Below are 24,516 nucleotides of genomic sequence, written 5' to 3' on the forward strand. Positions count from 1 at the left end.
CCTCTGGTAATAGTACTCACAGTGCTAATATAGCCAACTGAAGCAAATAACGTATTTTTTCAAAAACGACATATTCACATCAGAAAGTCTTCATTAACACTTAATTGTTTGTTAAGATTTGTAAATTATGAGTATCAAATAATGTCACACCTTTTCAAAACATGTAGAGCTGAGTTCAAATCAGTCCCACGGAGCCAAATCAGCTGCGATCGTATGCAGCTGTTGCTGCGAGGGAAAGGAAAGGGAAGGAGAGACACAAGGTGCCGTAAAGCAATTTATCACGCATGACGTCATCTGATTTACAAAAACCTAATTTTAGTCAAAATCAAGCGAATATAAAATACTAGCTATGTGTCGTTTGTGAGGATTATCCATTCCATGTTTAAAAAACTATAGCAGTGATTTAAAAAAAAATTATATCCAAAGAAATGTAGGAATCTATGGGTGGGGCTCCATAGGACCACATTCATTCTGCACTGGCCCACCAGCGCCCCCCAGGTGCAGTACCATACCGGAACGGTTTTGAGAGTGAACGTTCTCGTCAATATTAAAAGTTCTCTGCTAATATTGTTTTGTATAGGGGGTGGTTCTATTCGCCTTATTCACCTGGCGGCCATTTTGAAACTCGAACGAGGCTGAGGGGTACACAAACCCGGAAGTTTGACTCCGACTCATACGATCTATGGAAGATTCAGCAGCACCAGCAATGGAAACTCCAGTGTGGACCACCAACCTTTCTTGTTTGCCAGAATTAACAATTCAAAATGTGGAGCAGTGGGCCAGTACCGACTGCAACATCCCCCGGGCGGTGTTAATTAAAGGAAACAGTAACTGGATCGAAGGTTTTATCCACGACATTGAAGGTAAGAATGGACGCTAATTTACCTCAGTTTCTGCTAGCGTGTAGCAGCTAGGGGTAGTAAGCTTAGCTGTGATATGGAGTTGTTGACTGTACTATGTTTGATTTTATTTAAAACTTAACATGTATTTAATCGACAGTTAATAGGAGCCCAACACACATATTTGTGAGGGCTAGGTCTTTTCCCTCGGTGCGGAAAAATGAGTCACCGTACAACATACAGGTATCATAGTGCTAAGTGGGCAAACTGCTCAGTTCGCAGAGCAGTGCCACAGTTTAAACCAGCTTGCTAAATGTTCATTATGAGTTTTATCAACGATGTACCTTTCCCTGTCTGACTGAAAATAACATGTTGATTTTATCTCATTAACATGTTATCTCTAGTTGATGTAATATCACATAAGCCTCATTGATATCTACTCAAATACAGTATTATCTTGTTTCAAATTAGCAAAGCCAGACAGCGCTAGGTGCATGTTGCTATTGCTTGTTGACAATGATAGTATAATAGTGGGGCAGATAACAGCATTTTTTCATAAGAATCGTTCAAATGTGGATACAAGCGCCAAAATTGGCTCAATTACTCTATGGGTATTGCTCTTCCAATAAAGAACGTTAGCCACCGCGAAAAACCCTCATGTCGGCTGCAGCGGCCATTTTGTTTCCGCCATTATCAAAATATGCGTTTTCCATGATATCTTGTGAAAAAAACATCAGAGCACATATAGGATGATGTCTTCTCAGCAATTGCTATGGACCAAGCCCATGAACAGGCCAATGCTGTCATCAAGTCAAGTGGGGGAGCCATAGGTATCACTGAAGATCCATCAGCACTGAGGAGGTGGATGATAGCTGGACCTGAGGTCAGCCGCTTGGTTCTTCAATATGAAGCATCATCCAGTGCCAGGGAGGGTGCAAAGCACACCAGTCACCACGAACAGACGGCAAATGCTCAAATATCATTCCTTGATAGAGTCAAGAAGCTAACCAGTGTCCTGGAAGATCTGGGAAATCCTTTTGCTGAGGAGAGCCATGATCTGTTCTCACTTGACACAAAGGATATTGCAAACCCAAGTGTCGCCATGTTTATTCATACTCACTTTGAGAGAGGTAGCGCCCGTTTCCAAGAGTTCATGAAAGGATTAGAGGAAAAAGATCCCAAGATTTATGAGCCCATCAAGAAGAACTACACCAACTTCTTCCATCATGGCTCACCCTCAGTCCATTTTTCAAAAGAGAAAGTGCTGAAGGAGGACTGTCAGCTTTTCTCCAAGCTTTTCATCTCTTGTCAGAGCAGAGAATGTGACCTCAAAGAGTTTTTCAAACATGAGAATCAGCCATTCCCTGCTGCCTTGAGTGATGGTGGGAGGCTTCACACTGCTCAAAAAGCTCAGTTGGCAGCCATACTTGAGTCTCTTGTCCCAATCTATGACACCGAACCAGAAGTGGAAACCTGTATTATTGATGGCTCAGCTCTTATCAACAGTTTGCCCCCACGGAGCTCAAAGACATTTGGCGACTATGCTTCATTTGAGTTTCTCCCAAAACTTGAGGGATACTCTGTGAAATACAAAAGAACAGACATAGTCTTTGACATCTACCGGCAATCAAGTTTGAAAGCAGAGACCAGGTCTAAGAGAGGACATGGAGCCAGAAGGAAAGTGACCTGCAATGGCAAAATACCAACTAACTGGCGGAATTTTCTCAGAAATGATGACAACAAAACTGAGCTGTTCCACTTCCTTGCTGACAAGGTTGCACAAACATTTTCACCAAATGTGCTTATAGTGACCAAAGAGGAGCAGGCGGTCAGCAATCAGTCCATCGACCTTGACGAAGTGAGTTCATGCACACATGAGGAAGCGGACACCAGGATCTTTGTCCATGCCAAGCATGCAGTGAACAATGGCAGCAAAAACATCATGGTCAAAGCCAACGATACAGACGTCCTTGTTATAGCAGTCAGTGCGTTGCCAGTTCTTCAAGCAGCAGGTTTACAACAGTTATGGATTGCTTTTGGTCAAGGAGTTAACAACGGTCATACGAAGCCATTCCTCCGACGAAAGCAGCATTGCTTCAGCATATAAAGCGTGCAGCCTTCCAGGCAGGCTGCATTTGGAGTCAGGCAACTGTACTTCAACCAGAACCAGAGAGTCCTTCTGAGTGGGGATGGACCAAGATAGATGACCAGTGGCAGGTCCTCTGGACAGAGCTTTCCCCAATAGCAGAGAGTTGCCAGCAGCTGACCAAATGTGGATGCAAGGGAGAATGCCAAGGACGATGCAAGTGTTACCAGTTTGGTCTTACCTGTACAGCTCTGTGCAGCTGTAGGTGTCTGGCGTGATGGCAATGAACTTTTAAACCTTTGATGTGAATTGATGTTTAGATGTCTCTGAAACAAAGTAGATCCAACCTTAAGAAAATGATACATTCTGTTAATTAAACATTCTTCATATTAAATTTTTTTTTTCTGAAATAATTTTGTATTTTCTGTCCTCTTCTATGTTATTTACTTTGTCAAATCGCACCAAAATACCCTCAATCATTAAGATGTTTTACATTATGGATGTGCCCAGGGCAAATAATAGAGGATTTAATGGTAAAAGTAAAAAAATATGTCCCATGGGTACAATTCTGTGACAGAATATGTCTGTCAATAAGCAAAATTGGCGGCCATCTTGGAAAATGGCGGCCATCTTGGAAATTTAAGTGGCTAACGTTATTTATTTAATTAATGACCCCAAAGGTATACATTGACCAAATTTAGTGCTTGTATCCACTTTTGAACAATTGTTACAGTTATCTGCCCCACTATAATGACAGTATAACTATCAGGTAAGTGATAAGGTAAGCTAAGTATTAACATTCATAAGATAAGAGTTGCTCAGTTCTTGGAGCAGTGTATCCAGGGTTGAGGAAGGTTCACTGCACACTCAGTGTATGTGTGTGTGTGTGTGTGTGTGTGTGTGTGTGTGTGTGTGTGTGTGTGTGTGTGTGTGTGTGTGTGTGTGTGTGTGTGTGTGTGTGTGTGTGTGTGTGTGTGTGTGTGTGTGTATATATATATATATATATATATATATATATATATATATATATATATATATCCTTTTTGATGATGTGCATTGGGGAACACAGCAGTGAGGCGCCATTGAAATCGCGTTGTGAGAACTCCCGGAAGTGGTAAGTGTACCCCTCAGGCTCGGTGGAACGTTCGAGGTGAATAAGGCGAATAAAACATGTTAGGATTGTGAAATCGAGCTCTCTTTTGTTCCGGACCGCCAGACAGTAACTATTGATGAGCTCCACTCAGTCAGTGGCCTGTGGACGCGTGTCCCGGGCTATTGAGCCACAGCTGTGAAACTTTTGTAAAACCTACTACTGCATCCTTTTATTAAACACTCCTTTTATAACTTTTAAGGGAGGTTTGCTTTCTTTATTTTAAACCGACTCCTGGGCTTCAAATAAACTCAAAGTTAAAGTTAGCCTAGCTAGACCAGTTCTACGTCACCTCGTTCAATGCGAAAATAATAGGTTTGTGAAGGCTGATCTCCACAGCATCCGTCCTGTTATCTGATATTACTGGCGGCTGTCATTGTGGTCAGATATGAGAGGGATGAAAACGAACACGTAATGAACAAATACACATCCGTGTGTGGTTTAGTGAGTAGCTAGCAGTGGTGCAACGGATCATCTTTGATACGTGATCCGTTCAGATCAATTATTTCAGTTTCGCATTCATCAACTTTTTAGTAGCTACGAAAAGTTTGGAGTTACGAACAAAATCTACAAACGCTGGCGACCGTGTGTAGAGTTTGTTTACAGTAAGCACATATAACGCTTCACTGTTGGAAATGACATTATTCATATTGCGCTGTGTTATGTACACAAGACGCAGATGCCTTTGAAACACGCGATCTAAAAACGAAAACATATTTTATATGTAGTAACAATTGTTGGCAATTGGCAGGTTTAAGATCCAGATTAGGTTCATGGTTGTGAATTATCTATGTAAATCGGCTCTATAGATTACACGTTCATTCTACATGTTGAATGATGATAGCGTAATAAAAATATAGGCTATACATACAATGACAGAACTGCCGTGGGCTATATGTTATCCGTATCCTTTGTTAAAATTAATGTTCAATAGCTCTATGCCAATGGGAACAACAGAACGCATTGCGCATTACATATGGACCAATGCGACACGTTCATTACGGCCGTGGACCGATAAACACTCAGTAACGTACGCACACCAACCGGCATTTGCGTGTTTAACACCTTGTTTAACACTGGCGTTACCGCCGCTTAACTTAAATAATGAAGAACTGCTTTTAATTACGACTTGGCCGCAGTCCCGGCTCCAGCTCAGTACAGAGGGGGGGGCAGCTGAAAACCGAGGGGGGGTGGTGAGTCACAGCAACCGGTGACATGTCACATGATGCTGCATAGAATGAGAAAACATAACAGAGCAACATCAAAACAGACTCCACAGATCAGAGGCGCTGATCTAACATATCCAACAACGTATGATCAATAACCACATTGCTAACAAACAGTAGCAACAATACAAATGATAAAATAACCAAGGTTTCAAGGTTTTATTGGTCATATGCACAGCAGATACAGCGTATATGTTGGCAATGAAAATCTTATGTCGCGTGCTCCTCCAACAACTCAACATGCATGGTGCAAATAACATAAATAAAATAGTGCAAAAAGAGAGAAGAATATTTACAGTATTAACAATACAGATTTGAGGATGTGAAATATATACATATGTGGAATACATTGAGAGTATTTAAATACTTTACACTGTTGAATGAGGAGGTATGGACAGATGCATATATTATGTATAGCAGATGTATATGGCAGATATGTACAATATATAGATATGTGTACTATAAACAGATGTGAGTAGACATTCACAGAGCTCAGGAGTTCAGTAGTCTTATAGCCTGTGGTATAAAACTGTCTCTGAGTCTGGTGGTCTTGGTCCGGATGCTGCGGTACCGTCTGCCAGACGGCAGCAGACAGAACAGATTGTTGCTGGGGTGATGGGGGTCCTTTAATATCCTACCGGCCTTCTTCCTACACCGCTGGGTGTAGAGGTCCTCCATGGATGGCAGCTCCGTCCTGGTGATGTGCTGAGCAGTTTTCACCACCCTCTGTAGAGTCTTACGGTTGAGGGCGGTGCAACTGCCATACCAGGCGGTGATGCAGCCAGTCAGGATACTCTCGATGGTGCACCTGTAGAAGTTGCAGAGTATCCTGGAGTCCATGTTGAACTTCCGCAGCCTGCGGAGGAAGAAGAGCCGCTGTCGAGCCGTCTTGGATATGACCCTGGTGTGATGTGTCCATGTCAGGTCCTCACTGATGTTTACCCCGAGGAACCTGAAGCTGCTGACTCTCTCCACAGGAGTCCCGTCGATGGTGATGGGTGTGTGTGCCTCTCTCTGCCTCTTCCTGTAGTCCACAATCAGCTCCTTTGTTTTGCTGACGTTGAGATGGAGGTTGTTGTCCTGGCACCAAGATGTCAGGGCTCTGACCTCCTCTCTGTACGCCGTCTCGTCGCCGTCTGTGATCAGGCCGATGACGGTCGTGTCGTCAGCAAACTTGATGATGGTGTTGGAGCTGTGTGTGGCCACGCAGTCGTGCGTGAACAGGGAGTAGAGGAGAGGGCTGAGCACACAACCCTGAGGGGCTCCGGTGTTGAGGGTCAAGGTGGAGGATGTGATGTTCCCCATCCGCACTGCCTGGGATCTGCCCGTCAGGAAGCTCATGATCCAGTCACAGAGGGCGCTGTTGAGCCCAAGGTCCCTGAGCTTAATGATGAGCTTGGAGGGCACAATGGTGTTGAATGCTGAACTGTAGTCAATGAACAGCATTCTCACATAAGTGTTCCTCTGGTCCAGGTGGGAGAGGGCAGTGTGGAGGGTGAGGGAGATGGCATCATCCGTGGACCTGTTTGCTCTGTAGGCAAACTGCAGGGGGTCCAGTGAGTCAGGGAGGGAGGAGGTGATAAAAGGTTTGACTAACCGCTCAAAGCACTTCATGATGATGGAGGTGAGTGCAACTGGGCGGTAGTCATTGAGGCAGATGGGTTTTGTCTTTTTGGGGACAGGGACAATGATGGACTCTTTAAAACATGTGGGGACTACAGACTGGAGCAGTGACCTATTGAAAATGTCTGTGAACACATCTGCCAGCTGAACTGCACACACCTTGAGAGCACGGCCAGGGATGCCATCAGGTCCTGGAGCCCTGTGTGTGTTGATCCTTTTCAGAGATCTACACACATCTGCACTGGTTAAAACCAGTGAGCAGGGATCCTGGGCCTTTTGTGCCTCCACAGCCGGGGGCTTCTCAAAGCGTGCATAAAATGTGTTCAGTTCATCTGGGAGAGATGCAGACACTTCCTCAGCACCACTCGTTGTCCTTTTGTAGTCTGTTATTGTTTTTAGTCCAGACCACATATTTCTGGCATTGGAGCCCTTGTAGTTCGACTCCACCTTGTCCCTGTATTGTCTTTTCGCACTGCTAATAGCTCTCCGGAGTGCATACCTGGAATTCCTGTACTCATCCAAATCACCGCCGCTGTGCGCGATGGCCCGTGCTTTAAGTTTAGCTCGGACCTCGCCGTTTATCCAGGGCTTCTCATTTGGGAATGTCCGTACAGTAATCCGCGGCACGACGTCATCGATGCATTTGCCGATGTAGCAAATGACCGCGTCAGTGTGTGTGTTTATATCGTCCTCCTCAAACACACACCACTCCGTGATGCCAAAGCAGTGGCGGAGAGCAGAGTCAGACTGCTCGGACCAACGCTGCACTGTCCTTGTCACAGGTCGGTCCCTCTTCAGTCTCTGCCGGTAAACGGGGAGCAGAAGAAGAGATATGTGGTCTGACTTGCCGAAGGGGGGGGCGGGGGAGGGCTTTATATCCATGCCGGAAAGGAGTGTAAACATGGTCCAGTGTATTTCCACCGCGCGTGGGGCAGCTGACGTGCTGATAGTATTTCGGCAGGACTTTCTTCATGTTGGCTCTGTTAAAATCCCCGGCCACAATAAATGCGGCCTCTGGCCGAGAAGTCTCTGTCCTGTCGATAATCCCATACAGCTCCTCCAGCGCTGTGTTGTTGTCAGCGTGCGGCGGAACATACACTGCTGTTAGAACAACAGATGTGAACTCCCTCGGCAGATAAAAAGGCCGGCATCCGATCATGATGTGCTCTAGGCTGGGAGAACAGTCCGAAGAAATGATCTCCACATCTGAGCACCAGTTGTTGTTAATCATGAAGCAGACACCTCCTCCCTTGCTCTTCCCTGAGTTTATTGTCCGGTCCTGGCGATGAATGGAGAATCCGTGTGGAGCAATGGCGGCGTCCGGTATCGTGGGGTCGAGCCAAGTCTCCGTGAAAACCAAAACATTACAGGTCTTAATGTCCCGTTGAAATGCCACCCTGCTACGGAGTTCGTCCAGCTTATTATCCAGGGATTGGACATTTGCCAGAAGTAAACTCGGTAGAGGAGGCCAGCTCTTACCTTCAGTAGAGTTGCAGTCTCCTCTTTCCTGACGAGTGGAACCTCCTCAGCAGCATCTCCTTCCATTCATCTTTGAATTTCCTACTGAGGTCATTCTCAAAGGCCAGCTGGATGAGATGGGCTTTGCGTCGATGCAACATGCTGCGTCTGTGCTCACTAAATACATTCTTCAACGTGGAGAACGAGTTTTCACATGTAGCAGTTGATGCCCCGAATGTTAGTGCGTGTTTGAATGCTGTCATTACCGCTGGCATGGCACTTAATACCCTGGACTCCTTTGCAACAAGGTGACTCAAAGTCACTCTCACTTCTCCCTGGCCTGTGCACCGGCTTTTCAAAAACTCTCGCGCAACTGTGAACTGTGCCTCAACCATGTCTGTGTTTGTTAAATCCAGTAGTGGTTTCACTTTCTCAGCCTCCAGGAAATTCACACTGGCGGGGTCCAAAGCGTCCAAAGCTGACATATATTTCCCGTTACGCTCGCTGAAACGTGCAGCCATTTCACTCAGAATAGAGTCGATGATGCCAAAAAACAGCCGCTTGCACTCTTGTTGAATGTCCACTTCGCGCTGCCCAAGGCTTTCACTCACCACGTAGTCTTGTAGCGTCCTGGTGGCCTGCCGCTGCCGTTTTGGAGGAGCAGGCACGCCGGCGCCATCACCTGCATCGCTGTCAGACCACAGTTTCTGAAATTCCGCATCTGATCGTAGATCCTCTATGCAAGAAGAGGCACTTTGAATGAGCTGGACTGCAGTGATTAGATCTGTTTCTTCGGCTTGCAGCATCCGATTGGCTGGGTCCATCAGCCCCAATAGTTTGTGCATCACACCGGTGAGAAATGTGAAGCTCCGTTCTGTAATGGCCTTGTGAAGTCCAACAGATTCAATTTTCACATCAGCACTTGCTCCCATGGTTCCGATCTCTTTCAGGAAGTCCACCAGTGCAGTGTGTGACTTCAGCACCACAGACACCGTGTCAAGGTGTCCGGTCCATCGCTGCTCTAACAGCCTTTTAAGCTTCTCTCCTTTGTACTGTGCGGCTACAGTGGGCTTTTTCATAAATGTATAAAGGGAATTGCACACTTCAAAAAAATCCCCAACTGCACTCTCTGAGGAAATAGCATGCACGATCACCAAATGTAATTGGTGGTTGAAACAATGGATGTAAGGCACTTCTCTGTTTAACTTATTTTGAATAAGCTTCTGCATGCCTCCCTCTCGTCCCGACATGACGCTGGCTCCGTCATAACACTGACTAAGAATTTTGTTTGCGTCAAGGCCAGCATTTGACAGTTCATCAAGCACAACATTAGTGAGTGACTGGGCATCACATTTGTCCGTTGTCTGCATTGATAACAGCCTCTCTTGCATTTTGTAGTCCTTGTCCATATAACGCACAACTATAGATACATTTTCACTGCCTGTCGGGTCTTTAGTTCCATCCACCTTGAGTGTAAACCATGACTCCCCGACATCTTTAACAATTTGCTCTGTTACGATCGTGCTCATCAGTTCAATGATGTGATTTTGAATATCATGTGATGTGTAAGTTGCGTTTTTTGGAATTGTACTGAAAGCCTTTGCAAGCTCTTGGTTTTGCCTCAGCGTGTAACCAAACAGGGAGAGAAACATTCCGCTTCCCAGTTCATCTCTGCTATTGACTGAATCCACTTCACCCCTCAGTGGCAGTTCGTTTGAGACAAGAAATTCAATTATGTCAACAATTGCAGACACATACAGGCGGTTTCGCGCAAGCTGATGAGAGTTAAGCATGGTTGAAATTTCACTGCCTGTGTTGCATCGCATTTCCTTCTCTTTCCAGCTACCATTGCATGCTTGATGCTCTTTGCTGTTACTGTGCCTGCTAAATCCCTTTGCCTTATCATTAGCATGCTTCCAATTAGTATATCCAGTTCTTGTGAAAACGGAGTCACTCCCTCCAAATTTCCTGCAGGGAAAACAAAAGGCTGCATCCAATTGCTGCGAATATTCAAGCCAGTCTCTCTCGTTGTACCAATTAGCCGAAAATGACCGTTTACAGTCATTATTATGCTGTTGCTTCTTTGGAAACTGCCTGAGATGAACCTGAGCTGGCTTGTCAACTCCGAGGTCCTCTGGTAGGCCTAAACCATGCTGCGAGTGCGACAGCGGGCTCTCCGGTCCCAGTGAACCCAGCTCACTCTCCTCACTGCGAGGCTGAACCCGCGGCTCCTCCCTCAGCAGGTGTCCCCTGTCCTCTCCGGTGCTCCTGCTGCTGCCAGGCGGCGGTGATGCCGCCGATGGTGTGGTTGTTTCTGGCTTTTTCAGCCATTTGCGAATATCCATTCTGTCCATAGACAGAGATGAATAAAATATTCTGAATGTCCGCTTGAATTAAAATAGCTGCTACGTTGCTTCGTTTGTTTTTGTTTTATGGCGGGAATCAGGATGACGCACTGACCGTCAGTAGGCTAACCGTCAATTTGACGTAGCCTAAACTGCGTAAATTGCAAAGCTGTTTTTTTATTTACCCATGCTGTTCATTTTGGTTTGTCAGTGGAGTTTTCTGTTGTTTTTAACACATCATAAACTGTTGTAATAAAACTAAAAACAATAAAAAATACATTAAAAAAATACTATTTTGATTGAGGGGGCGGACAGTCCGCGTGAGGGGGCGATGCCCCCTCACGCCCCCCCCCGTGACGCCGGGACTGCTTGGCCGAGATCTTAACGTGCTGTTCATGCGTTTCCCATGAATAGCCTACTACTATAACTCGGAGCGGAGCAGGATATAATGCGCATGTGCGGCGTTGCTAGGCAACGTGTACAAAGCGAGAGTACAGGTTGTTTTGGTCAGAGCTATGAAGCATACCTGCAAACTCAGAAGGGCTGAAAAAGGTGACAAACCCCCCCCCCCCCCCCCCCCCCCAGCCTTTGTACACGTTGCCTAGCAACGTCGCACATGCGCATTATATCCTGCGCCGCTCCGAGTTATAGTAGTAGGCTATTCATGCGAAACGCATGAACAGCACGTTAAGATCTCGGCCAAGTCGTAATTAAAAGCAGTTCTTCATTATTTAAGTTAAGCGGCGGTAACGCCAGTGTTAAACAAGGTGTTAAACACGCAAATGCCGGTTGGTGTGCGTACGGTACTGAGTGTTTATCGGTCCACGGCCGTAATGAACGTGTCGCATTGGTCCATATGTAATGCGCACATTCTGTTGTTCCCATTGGCATAGAGCTATTGAACATTAATTTTAACAAAGGATACGGATAACATATCGCCCACGGCAGTTCTGTCATTGTATGTATAGCCTATATTTGTATTACGCTATCATCATTCAACATGTGGAATGAACATGTAATCTATAGAGTCGATAAATAATTGATCCGAACGGATAACGGATCAAAGATGATCCGTTGCACCACTACTAGCTACTCACTAAACCACACACGGATGTGTATTTGTTCATTACGTGTTCGTTTTCATCCCTCTCAGATCTGACCACAATGACAGCCGCCGTAATATCAGGTAACAGGACGGATGCTGTGGAGATCAGCCTTCACAAACGCATTCTTTTGGCATTGAACGAGGTGAGTAGAACTGGTCTAGCTCGGCTAACTTTAACACAATTCACTGAGGTTAGCTAGCAACCTAACAAGCTGATAAGCTGAAGCATGTTAATACACTTTATTTGGCTAAAATCATTTTACTTCAGCAACGTTAAAATGATACAGCATACAATGTTTTTACCAGATTACCTGCTACTAGATTTACCTCAAAACTTGTATCTGTAACGTATCCCGAAAATTGTCCAGAAGAACCACTCGCTGACGACTGAGCACTCCTCTCCAAGAGGGACCGATGGGTAAAAAAGCGCGCGCTGTGGTTTATCTTGCTTATGATTGGTCGGTGGTCGTGGAACGCGAGTCATTTGAACAAAGATTTTATTTATTATGAAGAAAGCAAACTTGTTTCTTGCTCATTATACAGTCTGTTATACAGTCTATGGTTGGTCGGTCGGTCAGTCGTCGGTCAGCCCCCCCCCCCCCCCCCCCCCCCTAAAAAAAAACTCTTCGGATCTACACGATTCACGTCAATGACATATTTTGAGTTGAAAACGGCGAATTTCGCCGAAAGGTGACTAGTTTGCAGGTATGATGAAGAGAATATATTTGAGGAAGCTCATACATATGATGGGTCACCTGCTGCCACCAGATGCTGACACAGACCAAGAAACTCTGCGTTTCAATGTTGACCAGGCGCTTCCCAGTTTTCAGCATGGAGAGGATGTTGTCAAGTGGTGGGCCGTCGTCTTCAATACAGGGAAGTACCCTGCACTGTGTCAGGCAGTCAAGGCTGCCCTCTCAATTTTCCATGGTGCCCTGGTTGAGTCTTCCTTCAGTGTCATGGGGACCATCATTGATCAACGATCAACGTCAATGAAGATCTCCACCCTCAGTGCTGTGCAGACTGTTAAATACACTTTGCAGACCAGGAACCAGACTGGGGTGGAAATGTTCAGAAGGGATGATTTGAAGTTTGGGGAGGTAGATAGGAGGTTGTGTTCTAACATTAGTGCAGCTGGAACTAGGGACAAAGCCCAACGACAGGAAAATCAGCTTGTAATCAGAGAAAGGAGGGTTGAGTTTGGCTGCCAGCCATCTACCAGTGCTGCTAGTAATAGGGCAGAGGTGGTGGAGAACGATAGTGTGGCCCGAAAGAGGCACACTGCCAAGCAGCGAAAACGGGCCCTTGAAAGGCTTGTCCAGGCCAAAAGGAGGAAAAAATGACAATAATATTATGTTGATATGTTGCCAAATTTGGTCAATGGGATTTACTGTTGACCTGTCCTGAACGCTTTTCACATTCAAAATGTTTTTAACTGACCAGTTTATGGGTCAATAAATGTGCCATTGTTACCATAAGAAAAGGTTGTCTTTTCCCTTTATTTTCTTATGGGAGTACACCAGAATGCTTAATTTACATGTTAAAATAGCAAAATTTGGCTGGGGGGGATGCCCCCAGACCCCCCTACAACGGTTTAGTTTGTCACCTTTTTCAGCCCTTCTGAGTTTGCAGGTATGGTAGTAGAAAAGCCACAAGCGGTTCCAATTACCCAAACTCCGAAGCTATATCCAACGCTGGCTGAACTCCCTATGGCTCCCCCTCCTTATGTATCAGAGAGCAACACTCCTCCCCAAGCTCCAATTCAAGCTCCAATCTTTAATGTCAAAGGAGGGACATTTGACATGGAAGCAGTCCCCCCAAGCAGAGGATTGGAAGATCAGGTTACAAGTAAGGCCGATCGTTCGGCTCAAGGAAGTCAACACTCTGGAAAACTAGACTTGCCATTTTCGATCTGTAAATTTCCAGCCATATACAGCACCATCAGACATTGGAGCTTCTCAGATATATGACCTAAATCAGGGAACATCTACCCCACTGAATCGAACCGCCAGAGAGATGGAAGAGATGAGAATAAGGGTATATGAACGAGAAAGAGAAGAAAGAAAGTCAAGAATACAATGGAACAACCCGAACTGGGTATAATGAGGAAGATGAAATAAGGACAGCTTCAGAAGAGTCTGCAAATAGACAACGAAGAGAGGACATCAGTAGATTACAGCAGGGGACAGGGTGCTAGAAGGTGCTATGGGAGGCGCTACGGAATTAACCATATTGAAGGAGAACTTGACCATAAGAAGCGAAGCTGTAGAATCCTCAGGAGGGGATACAAACATAATGTTACCATTAATGGCAGCGGGACTAGGAGGGACAGGTGCAATATATCAACCTTGGACCCACAGAGACATGGAATCACTGGTCTCAAAAGTTACCTCCACTCTCAAAGGGAGGCCAGAGGTGGATTACTTTATTGGAGAAGTTCACTGCCCAAGATCACCTTTGCTTAGGAGATGTGAGGGCTCTTATTGGACAACTAAAAGGAAGATTGGAAGTGAGAAATGTGGACAACCAGGCCCTATGTGAACACCGCCCCGGTGAAACTCCACTAAACCTGTATAGAGCCAGATATTGGGCTGCTATCAGTCATATCTACCCAACTAAACATAGCTTGGTTGCCCTAACTAGAATTAAGAGAGAGACGGAAGAGGAACTGCATGCTTTTCTGAAAAGATGTGAAAACGTATGGATGGAGAGCACTGGAGAATGCTACGATGCTTCTCCAGTGGTCATAATGCTGTGGACGAATGCAGTCATCAAAGACCTCCCAACAGCTGTACAGAAAGGCTTGGAAGAAATCGTGGGATTAGACACCAAGCACACTGAAGAATGGAGAGAATATCTAATACACTATGACCTTAAATACAACAAAACTGCAAGGCAAGGTGAAGAAGAAATGAAAAACATTGTCTAAAAGACTCCTGAAGATCCGACTGGCGGAAAAAGACATAGACAATGTCAAGAATAAAAAGATAACAAAGCAAATGGGACAGATGTCAGATATGGCCATACTAGCATAAGAAGCTGGATGGACACCCCCACCTCCCCCAGTTCAGGGATCATCAGGGTACCAAAATTCACCAAGGGGCAGAGGAAGAGGAAACTATAGACCAAGAGGACAAGGAAATAGGAATAATGACTTTTACAGATGTGGTCAGATCACGCACTGGTTGTCATGATCCTTGTTTCGTGTCTTTCATGTCCTTGTGTTGTGTGTTTTATTTTGAAATGTTTCCCCTCTTGTTTCATGTTAAGCTTCACTTCCTGTCTGCGTTTCCCTCCTGTCCCTGATTGGGTCATTGTGTTCACCTGTTGCCCCTGTGTTTCTCCTCCCCCTTCCAGCTGTCTCGTCTTGTGATTACCCATGTGTAATTAGTCCCTGTTTCCCTTTTGTCTGTTGTTCGGTCGTAGTCATTTCTTCCCTGATCTTGTCCATGTTACCTGCCTGGTCCTGTCTCCCTTCATGTCTGGAGCTAAGTGTTTTTCATGTCCTGTGTTACCCTTGCTTCGTGTTGTCGTCAATAGCTTTTGAATAAAGCTCGCTTTTTGTTTGGACCCTTACCTGCTTCCCCTTGATTTACTGCACTTGGGTCCTGTTTCCCCAACTCTGACACTGGTCCAGAGATTGTCCACAAGCTCTGCAACAATATATACCAGAGTACCATCCCACCCAATATCAGCAAACATATGTCCCAAATTATACTCCACAATATCAGCAACAACCACCAATATACGCTACCACACCGTACCAACAAAGGGGAGGATCAAATGGAAATGGCAGAGGCAGTATGTCCAGAACTCAGCTGCCAGGGTGTTAACGCACACCAACCCCTGGCAGCACATCACCCCCATCCTCAAGAAACTCCATTGGCTGCCAATCAATCAAAGGATCTGCTACAAAATCCTCCTCCTCACCTAGAAATCACTTCACTCATTGGCACCCCAGTACATCACCGATCTCCTCCAGCCGTACTCCCAGTCACGGTCCCTGCGCTCCACCAGCAAGGACTTACTCTCCACTCCTCGCACCAGACTCAGAACCTTTGGCGATAGGGCTTTCTGTGTACTTGCCCCTACCCTCTGGAACACTCTGCCCCCTCATATCCGTTCTGCCACGTCTCTTACACAGTTCCAAAAGCACCTCAAAACACACCTCTTCTCTCTTGCCTATCCTCCCTAACCCCCCACCCCTCCCTCTACCTCTACCCCACTTTGTGAAGCGACCTTGGGTATTATGAAAGGCGCTATATAAATCCAAGTCATTATTATTATTATTATTATTATAATAATATCAGGGGTCCCCAACATGAATCAGATGCCCATGTCAGCCTGGGAGGACTCAGAACAATGAGGATGCCCAGAGGATCTAACGACAGGTGATGCAATTCCAGCTCAAAATGAACCAATGGTCACCTGTGAAATTGAGGGAGAAAGGTGGAAATGATGGCGGACACTGGGGCTACTGCCTCCTGTTTGACTTCATTACAAGGAAGAAAACCTCCACTCTCTAATAACACCCTCAAAACAGTTGGATACTCGGGAAGAGCTGAAGTACAAAGATATACAATGCTGCAAGATTGGAAAGCAACTCCTGCAGCACTCATTCCTTGACACCCCTAAATGTCCCGTACATTTATTAGGAAGAGATCTTCTTGTAAAATCTGGAGCAAGAATTCTATGCAACCCAGATGGACTGATCATCCAGTTTCCAGGACAAATATCATTATATCAAACCTATAATGGCCAACAAAGAATCCTGTTCATGGCGTCTCATCCAGAAGACGACAAAGAAAATAACACTACATCTGTGTTCTGGAGCCGCCTGATTACTACTGAGATCAACACCCCACATGTTCAAAGAACCTATATGGAATGGAAGCCATGGATAAACACCTTGGGGCCATATGGGCCTCCACAAGATCCTTACATTGCAGATACTATTATATACAATGTCCAGATGAAGAATATCAGGAAGCCTGGATGGAAGATAAAGAAGGGATAATGGAAGAATTGACACTAGCAGACATACAGTGGGGCAAAAAAGTATTTAGTCAGCCACCAATTGTGCAAGTTCTCCCATTTGAGAGGCCTGTAATTTTTTATCATAGGTATACCTCAACTATGAGAGACAGAATGAGAAAAGAAAATCCAGGAAATCACATTGTAGGATTTTTAATGAATTAATTGGTAAATTCCTCTGTAAAATAAGTATTTGGTCACCTACAAACAAGCAAGATTTCTGGCTCTCACAGACCTGTAACTTCTTCTTTAAGAGGCTCCTCTGTCCTCCACTCGTTACCAGTATTAATGGCACCTTTTTGAACTCGTTATCAGTATAAAAGACACCTGTCCACAACCTCAAACAGTCATACTCCAAACTCCACTATGGCCAAGACCAAAGAGCTGTCAAAGGAGACCAGAGACAAAATTGTAGACCTGCACCAGGCTGGGAAAACTGAATCTGTAATAGGTAAGCAGCTTGGTGTGAAGAAATCAACTGTGGGAGCAATTATTAGAAAATGGAAGACATACAAGACCACTGCTAATCTCCCTCCATCTGGGGCTCCACGCAAGATCTCACCCCGTGGGGTCAAAATGATCACAAGAACGGTGAGCAAAAATCCCAGAACCACACGGGGGGACCTAGTGAATGACCTGCAGAGAGCTGGGACCAAAGTAACAGAGGCTACCATCAGTAACACACTACGCCTGTTATGATAACGATTCTGAACCCAAGAGCAGACAAGAGACGTTGTTGAATTGATGCAAGGGGGTTTATTGAGTGAGGTGGAGGAGCAGGTAGAGGACGCGGAAGCCGGGGGGAGGGTGAGGCAGGCGAGCTGGAGTGCGTGATCCGGATAACTGCAGGCAGAGGGAAACAGAGTTAGGTTGTGGTCAAAGGCAACAAGAGACGAGAGTTCGGTAGCGAGGTAACAAGGTAACAAGGTAACAAGGTAACAAGGTAAACTGGAGCCGGGTACGTATCATTACCACTGTAGAGCGAAGTACGATCTGGCACCGACAGCAGGGAATCCAAGGGTTTATGAAGGGGAGTTGATTGGAGATGACGACCAGGTGAGCATGATTGCAGATGACGGCCAGGTGTGAAGTGAGACCGACAGGGGGAGTGGCAAACCCAGGAGGAGGAAAAACACAGCAGACTGCTGTGACCACAACAGTACCCTCCCCTCAATGGACGCCTCCAGGCGGCCTAGGCCTCTCTGGGTGAGCCCGATGAAAATCCCGGATGAGGGAGGGGTCGAGGATGAGGCCCCGCGAAACCCAGCTCCTTTCCTCTGGCCCATAACCCTCCCAATCCACGAGGTACTGATACCCCCTGCCCCGACGACGAATGTCCAGCAACTGCCGGACGGTGTAATCTGGGTGGTTGTCAGTCAAACGGGGAGGTGGGGGGGGAACGTCCGGGGGGGAGAGGGGACTGGTGGAGACTGGCTTTAAACGAGAGACATGGAAGGTGGGGTGGACGTGCATGGCTGGAGGCAGCTTGAGTGTGACCGCTGAGGGATTGATGACGGAAATAATAGGGAAAGGGCCAACAAAACGAGGGGTTAACTTCTTGGAGCCAGTTTGTAAGGGGAGATCCCTAGAGGACAACCACACCTGTTGACCCACCCGATAGGCAGGAGCGGGAGCCCGGTGGCGATCAGCAATGCGCCGGTTCTGCTCTGCGGAGCGCAGCAGAGCGGTGCGTGCGTCCCTCCACGTCCTGCGACAACGGCGGAGATGGTGCTGGACCGAGGGGACGGAGATGTAATCCTCCTGAGCAGGAAACAAGGGTGGCTGGTATCCCAGGGAGCATTCGAACGGGGACATGCCGGTGGCAGCACAGGACATGGAATTGTGGGCATACTCGATCCAAGAGAGATGGTCACTCCAAGCCGAGGGGTTGCGCGCAGCCACACAACGCAGCGCGGTTCCGAGGTCCTGATTGGCTCTCTCAGCCTGCCCATTAGTCTGCGGCTGGTACCCTGATGACAGGCTGACAGAGGCCCCCAGCGCTCGGCAGAAGGCCTTCCACACTTGGGAAACGAACTGGGGACCACGGTCGGAGACGAGGTCAGCGGGAATCCCGTGGAGGCGAACGACATGCTGCACAAGCAGCTGGGCAGTCTCTGTGGCAGTGGGGAGCTTAGGAAGCGCAATGAAGTGAACCGCCTTCGAAAATCTGTCCACAACGGTGAGTATTACAGTGTGGCCCTTAGAGGGGGGAAGACCAGTCACAAAATCAAGGCCAATGTGGGACCAGGGCCGACCAGGAACAGGGAGAGAGCGTAACAGACCAGCAGGAGGTTGATGGGAGGACTTGGCCCGAGCACACACCGTGCAGGCAAGCACGAATGCCCGGGTGTCAGCGTCCATCGCTGGCCACCAAAAGTGCCTCTTCAGGAGGGACAGGGTGCGGCCCACGCCAGGGTGACAGGCAAAGCGCGATGTGTGGCCCCACACCAGAACTTGAGAGCGAACCGAACTGGGGACAAAGAAACGGTTAGGAGGGCCGTTGCCCGGATCTGGTTCGGTGACTTGGGCCTTCCGGATGAGGGACTCTATCTCCCAGGTGACAGCAGCAACCTTGAGGCAGGAAGGAGAGAGGATAGTGTCAGGGGAGGCCGGTGTGTTCATAGTGTTAAACTGACGAGAGAGGGCGTCAGGTTTGACGTTACGGGATCCGGGACGGTAGGTGAGGGAGAAATTAAACCGCCCAAAAAACAGGGACCACCGGGCTTGGCGGGAATTCAAGCGCTTAGCTGTCTGGATGTATGACAAATTCTTGTGGTCGGTCCAAACCACGAACGGCTGTTCTGCCCCCTCAAGCCAGTGCCGCCATTCCTCCAATGCCAGTTTCACAGCCAGCAGCTCGCGGTTACCAACATCATAGTTACGTTCAGCAGGTACCAGCCGGCGAGAGAAAAAGGCGCAGGGGTGAATCTTCTCATCAGAAGCTGAGCGCTGGGACAGGACCGCCCCCACCCCCGTGTCAGACGCATCGACCTCCACGATGAACTGCCTGGAGGGGTCAGGTTGGATAAGAATGGGGGCAGACGAGAAAAGTCTCTTAAGACCAGAGAAGGCAGTCTCCGCCTCAGGTGTCCAGGCAAATGGGCGGGCAGGAGAGGTGAGACGGGTGAGAGGTGCTGCAACCCTGCTGTAATCACGGATGAACCTCCGGTAGAAATTGGCAAATCCCAGGAACTGCTGCAGTTTCTTGCGGGAATCGGGAATGGGCCAGTCTGTCACTGCACTGACCTTCTCGGGACAGGTCCTCACTTGCCCGCTCTCAATGATGAACCCAAGGAAGGATACAGAGGTGACACTGAACTCACACTTCTCGGCCTTCACATATAATTTGTTCTCCAACAGCCGCTGAAGAACTTGCCTGACATGCTGGAAGTGTTCCTCCTGGTTGCGAGAGAAAATAAGGATGTCGTCTAAATAGACAAAAACTGAGCGGTTGAGAAAATCCCGGAGGACATCGTTTACCAGGTTCTGGAACACGGCAGGGGCGTTAGTGAGGCCGAAGGGCATGACCAGGTACTCAAAGTGGCCGAGGGGGGTGTTAAAAGCAGTCTTCCACTCATCGCCCTCCCGGATACGCACCAGGTGGTAGGCATTGCGTAGATCCAACTTAGAGAAGACTGTAGCACCCTGCAGCGGCTCAAATGCGGAACTGATGAGGGGCAAGGCATACTTGTTTTTGACTGTAATGTTATTGAGTCCCCTGAAATCAATACATGGACGAAGAGACTTGTCCTTCTTGGCAACAAAAAAAAATCCTGCACCAACAGGAGAAGAGGAGGGTCTCATGAGGCCAGCCGAAAGAGAATCCTTAATATACTTCTCCATGGCCTCCCTCTCAGGACGGGACAAGTTATACAGGCGACTACTGGGCAAAGGGGCGCCGGGGAGGAGATCAATGGCACAGTCATAGGGGCGATGGGGAGGCAGGGTGAGTGCACGACACTTACTAAACACCTCTCCCAGGTCATGATAGATGGGGGGGACCAAGGAGAGGTCGGGGGTTTCCTGGGGCAAGGGGACACCTCCCTCTGTTGGAAACAGGGCAGACTGTAAGCAGGTGGAGTGACAAAAAGTGCTCCAACTCACCACCTTGCCAGAAGACCAGTCAAATTGGGGATTGTGCCGCTTGAGCCAGGGGTGGCCCAGAACCAGGGGAATAAGGGGAGACCGGATGACGTGAAACTGAAGCATCTCGTGGTGATTACCAGAAACAATTAACTCCAGGGGCTTAGTACAGTGAGTAACAAGGGCCAGGTGGCGGCCATCTAAGGCATTAGCGTTTAATGGAGAGGGTAATTGTTCCAACTGAATGCCAACCTGAGACGCGAAGCCGGCGTCGATGAAGTTCTCATCCGCTCCCGAATCCACAAGGGCCGATACCGGAAAGGGATGACCGAGGGACAGCAGAGTGGCATCCAGCGGTGAGCGTGCATAGTGAGGAACGGGGACGGAGGGGGCGTGGCTCAGCAGGGCCCCGAGTCTCACTGCCGAGCCCTGTCTTTTGGTCGTGACGGACAGGTGGAGATGAGATGCCCGGGCAGCGCACAGTACAGACACTCCGGTCTTGATCCGATGAAGCCGCTCCGCTTGGGTAAGACGAGTGCGCCCCAGCTGCATGGGCTCCTCTTCAGTGACTGCATGTGTCACGGGGGCAGAGAGAGCAGCTCTCGGGAAGTGAGGAGAATAGGAAGCAGCGAGTGCCGGGGGTACGGAACTGCCTGTCCTCTCCCTACGCCGCTCGCGTAGACGATTATCCAGCCGGATGGAAAGGGAGATCAGTTCATCGAGAGTGTTAGACTCCTCCTAGTCGCCAGCTCATCCTTAATTGACTCGCTGAGAGCGGAAAGAAAAAGCCCACATAGTGACCTGTCGTTCCAGCCCGACCTGGCTGCATGGGTCCGGAACTCGACGGAGAACTCAGCTACACTGCGGGAGCTCTGACGAAGGGAAATAAGCCGCTTGGCGGCGTCCCCTCCCTCTACTGGATGATCAAAAACCTTCCTCATTTCGGCTACAAAAAGCTCAAAATTATCGTTGACTGGGGAATCACTGTCCCATAATGCTGAAGCCCACTCTAATGCGTTACCCTTAAGTGACCCCATAATGTAGGCGATCTTAGCCTTTTCAGTGGGATAGGTGAGGGGCTGCTGACTGAAAACTAGTGAACACTGGATCAAAAAGGCTCTGCACATACCCATGTCCCCAGCGTAGCGCTCAGGCGCAGGAATGAGAGGCTCACGAGCTCGTGGCAGGTGTGTCGGGAGAGTGGGGGCCGGCGGAGGTGAAGCTGACGGTGGAGGCGCTGTGGTAAGGGGGGCTAGTAAGTCCAATTGCGCACCCATCTGAGTGACTCGGGTAGCGAGATTCTTAAAAGCTTCCATAGCTTCCCGGAGGGCTTGGCTGTGCTCAGCAACCTGAGTGCCTTGGGCGGCGAGAGCTCCGCGGATGCTGTCCATGTCCGCTGGGTCCATCTTGGCCAGATCGTTCTGTTATGATAACGATTCTGAACCCAAGAGCAGACAAGAGACGTTGTTGAATTGATGCAAGGGGGTTTATTGAGTGAGGTGGAGGAGCAGGTAGAGGACGCGGAAGCCGGGGGGAGGGTGAGGCAGGCGAGCTGGAGTGCGTGATCCGGATAACTGCAGGCAGAGGGAAACAGAGTTAGGTTGTGGTCAAAGGCAACAAGAGACGAGAGTTCGGTAGCGAGGTAACAAGGTAACAAGGTAACGGTAACACTCCATAATAAGGGTCCATAATAAATAGCATACTAGTCATTACTTAACCCTTTATTAACATTTAAAAATTGTTACTACAGTATCTATTTGCCATTACTTAACATTTTTTTCATCATTCATTAAATATTAGTTATTTGCATAAAATCTGTCTGTTAATGTTTTAACAAATAGAAAACAATCTATTAACTAATATTGTATTTTATATTTGTTAATAGTTAACTAAATGTATTTTGGCACTAATTAACAGTTATTTCTTACATTATTAAAATGTTAAATGTGTATATTCAAACTATATGTTAATATAAAAGTTATTGACATATTATTTAACTAATTGTTATTAAACTGTTTCTGCCTATCCCAATATGAACCACTCCTTATAAGACCCTTATAATAAAGTTGGTTAAGCTTAATTAATATATCAGTAATATATAGCTATCAGCGTGGGGCCCCTTATAATAAAGTTGGTTAAGGGTTATTAATATATTAGTAATATATAACTATCAGTATGGGGGACCCTTATAATAAAGTTGGTTAAGCTTAATTAATATATTAGTAATATATAACTATCAGTATTGGGGACCCTTATAATACAGTTGGTTAAGGGTTATTAATATATTAGTAATATATAACTATCAGTATGGGGGACCCTTATAATAAAGTTGGTTAAGCTTAATTAATATATTAGCAATATATAACTATCAGTATTGGGGACCCTTATAATAAAGTTGGTTAAGGGTTATTAATATATTAGCAATATATAACTATCAGTATGGGGGACCCTTATAATAAAGTTGGAACAGTAATTATTAATTATTTACAAATATTTAAAGACAACAAATATTTAAGACAACAAATATTTTACACTGGGTCTCTCACACTGGAAATGATTGATCACAGCACACACAGTTGGGAAGGGGGATGAAAACACTTTATTTATAAAGTGGAAAACTGGAACACCGACCACTTAAACAGAATGAATGACACAGGCCATCTACATTCTGTATAACAGTACCACACCACACACAAAAAAAACCCACAAACTGGGGTAAAAAAAAAACAATTATGCTCTCTTTCCATATGGAATTAATTGGCATTGACTTTTTAAGTCTCCTACTTTGGTTTGAATCTGGACATCACCTTTTATGTAATTTTCGCAAACAACTGCCACATCTTTGAGCTTTGCTTGTTTGGCTTGCTCAAGGAGCTTCGTGAATTCGGCCGGGGACGCTGTTGCAAGCTCGGCAATGCTCGCCGTTGACCTGACTGTCAGTTCATTCACCCCGGCATATGCGCAAGCAGCTGACAGTTTCAAACCTCGGTTGTAAGCCTTTAGGACCTTCTTATATCTTCGAATGACTTCAAAAGGGCCACGGGCTGCAAGGAGCAAATCATAAAGAAAACCTACATTATGGACGGTACATAAAAATGTGTGTTCACAACAGAGTTGAAATGCTTATTGTATTATTATGTGGCAGCATACAAGACAATACAGAATTCCACCTAGCTCCTTTAAATAGTTTGTCCACTTTATGTTTGGGTAGAATTAAAGGGATACGTCACCATTTGGGGAATTACACCAATTTTCCACTTTCCCTCGAGTTAAGTAATTGAGATTTATCCTTCTCCTGTTCATCCAGCCATCTGAGTCTGACGGTAGCATTTTTGGCTCCAGCCAAGCATAGATTTAAGCAATAAGCCCCGAAAGCCCGTCGTTTGCACTGATTTTACAACGCGCAAGCGGAGTGCCTAAAACCCCCCTTATCTGTTCTGAAATCAGTGCAAACGACGGACTCGAGTGGTTTATTGCTTTTCTAAAACTGTAACTACGTCTATTCGGCAAGATTTCATGAAATGGCACAGCAACGAAAAATGTAACGATGTATTCATATCTAATCAT

The 24,516-nt window shown here is 46.7% G+C and overlaps 1 protein-coding gene across 1 annotated transcript; it reads right to left on the minus strand.

Annotated features, from left to right (window-relative positions):
- Positions 1-17,599: 17,599 nt before the first annotated feature.
- On the minus strand, positions 17,600-19,140 carry LOC134871618 (uncharacterized). Its single transcript, XM_063894407.1, has 2 exons — positions 17,839-19,140; positions 17,600-17,709 (listed from the first exon to the last, which is right to left on the minus strand). The coding sequence occupies exon 1, from the start codon at positions 18,700-18,702 to the stop codon at positions 18,037-18,039; it is 666 nt and encodes a 221-aa protein (XP_063750477.1). The 5' UTR covers positions 18,703-19,140; the 3' UTR covers positions 17,600-17,709; positions 17,839-18,036.
- Between the last annotated feature and the right edge of the window lie 5,376 nt (positions 19,141-24,516).

This window comes from Eleginops maclovinus, chromosome 1 (genome assembly GCF_036324505.1).
Source record: "Eleginops maclovinus isolate JMC-PN-2008 ecotype Puerto Natales chromosome 1, JC_Emac_rtc_rv5, whole genome shotgun sequence".
Classification (NCBI taxonomy): domain Eukaryota; kingdom Metazoa; phylum Chordata; class Actinopteri; order Perciformes; family Eleginopidae; genus Eleginops; species Eleginops maclovinus.

Coding starts and splice junctions, on each gene's coding strand:
- LOC134871618 (XM_063894407.1), bottom strand. CDS start 18,702: ATGTCCTGTGCTGCCACCGGCATGTCCCCGTTCGAATGCTCCCTGGGA.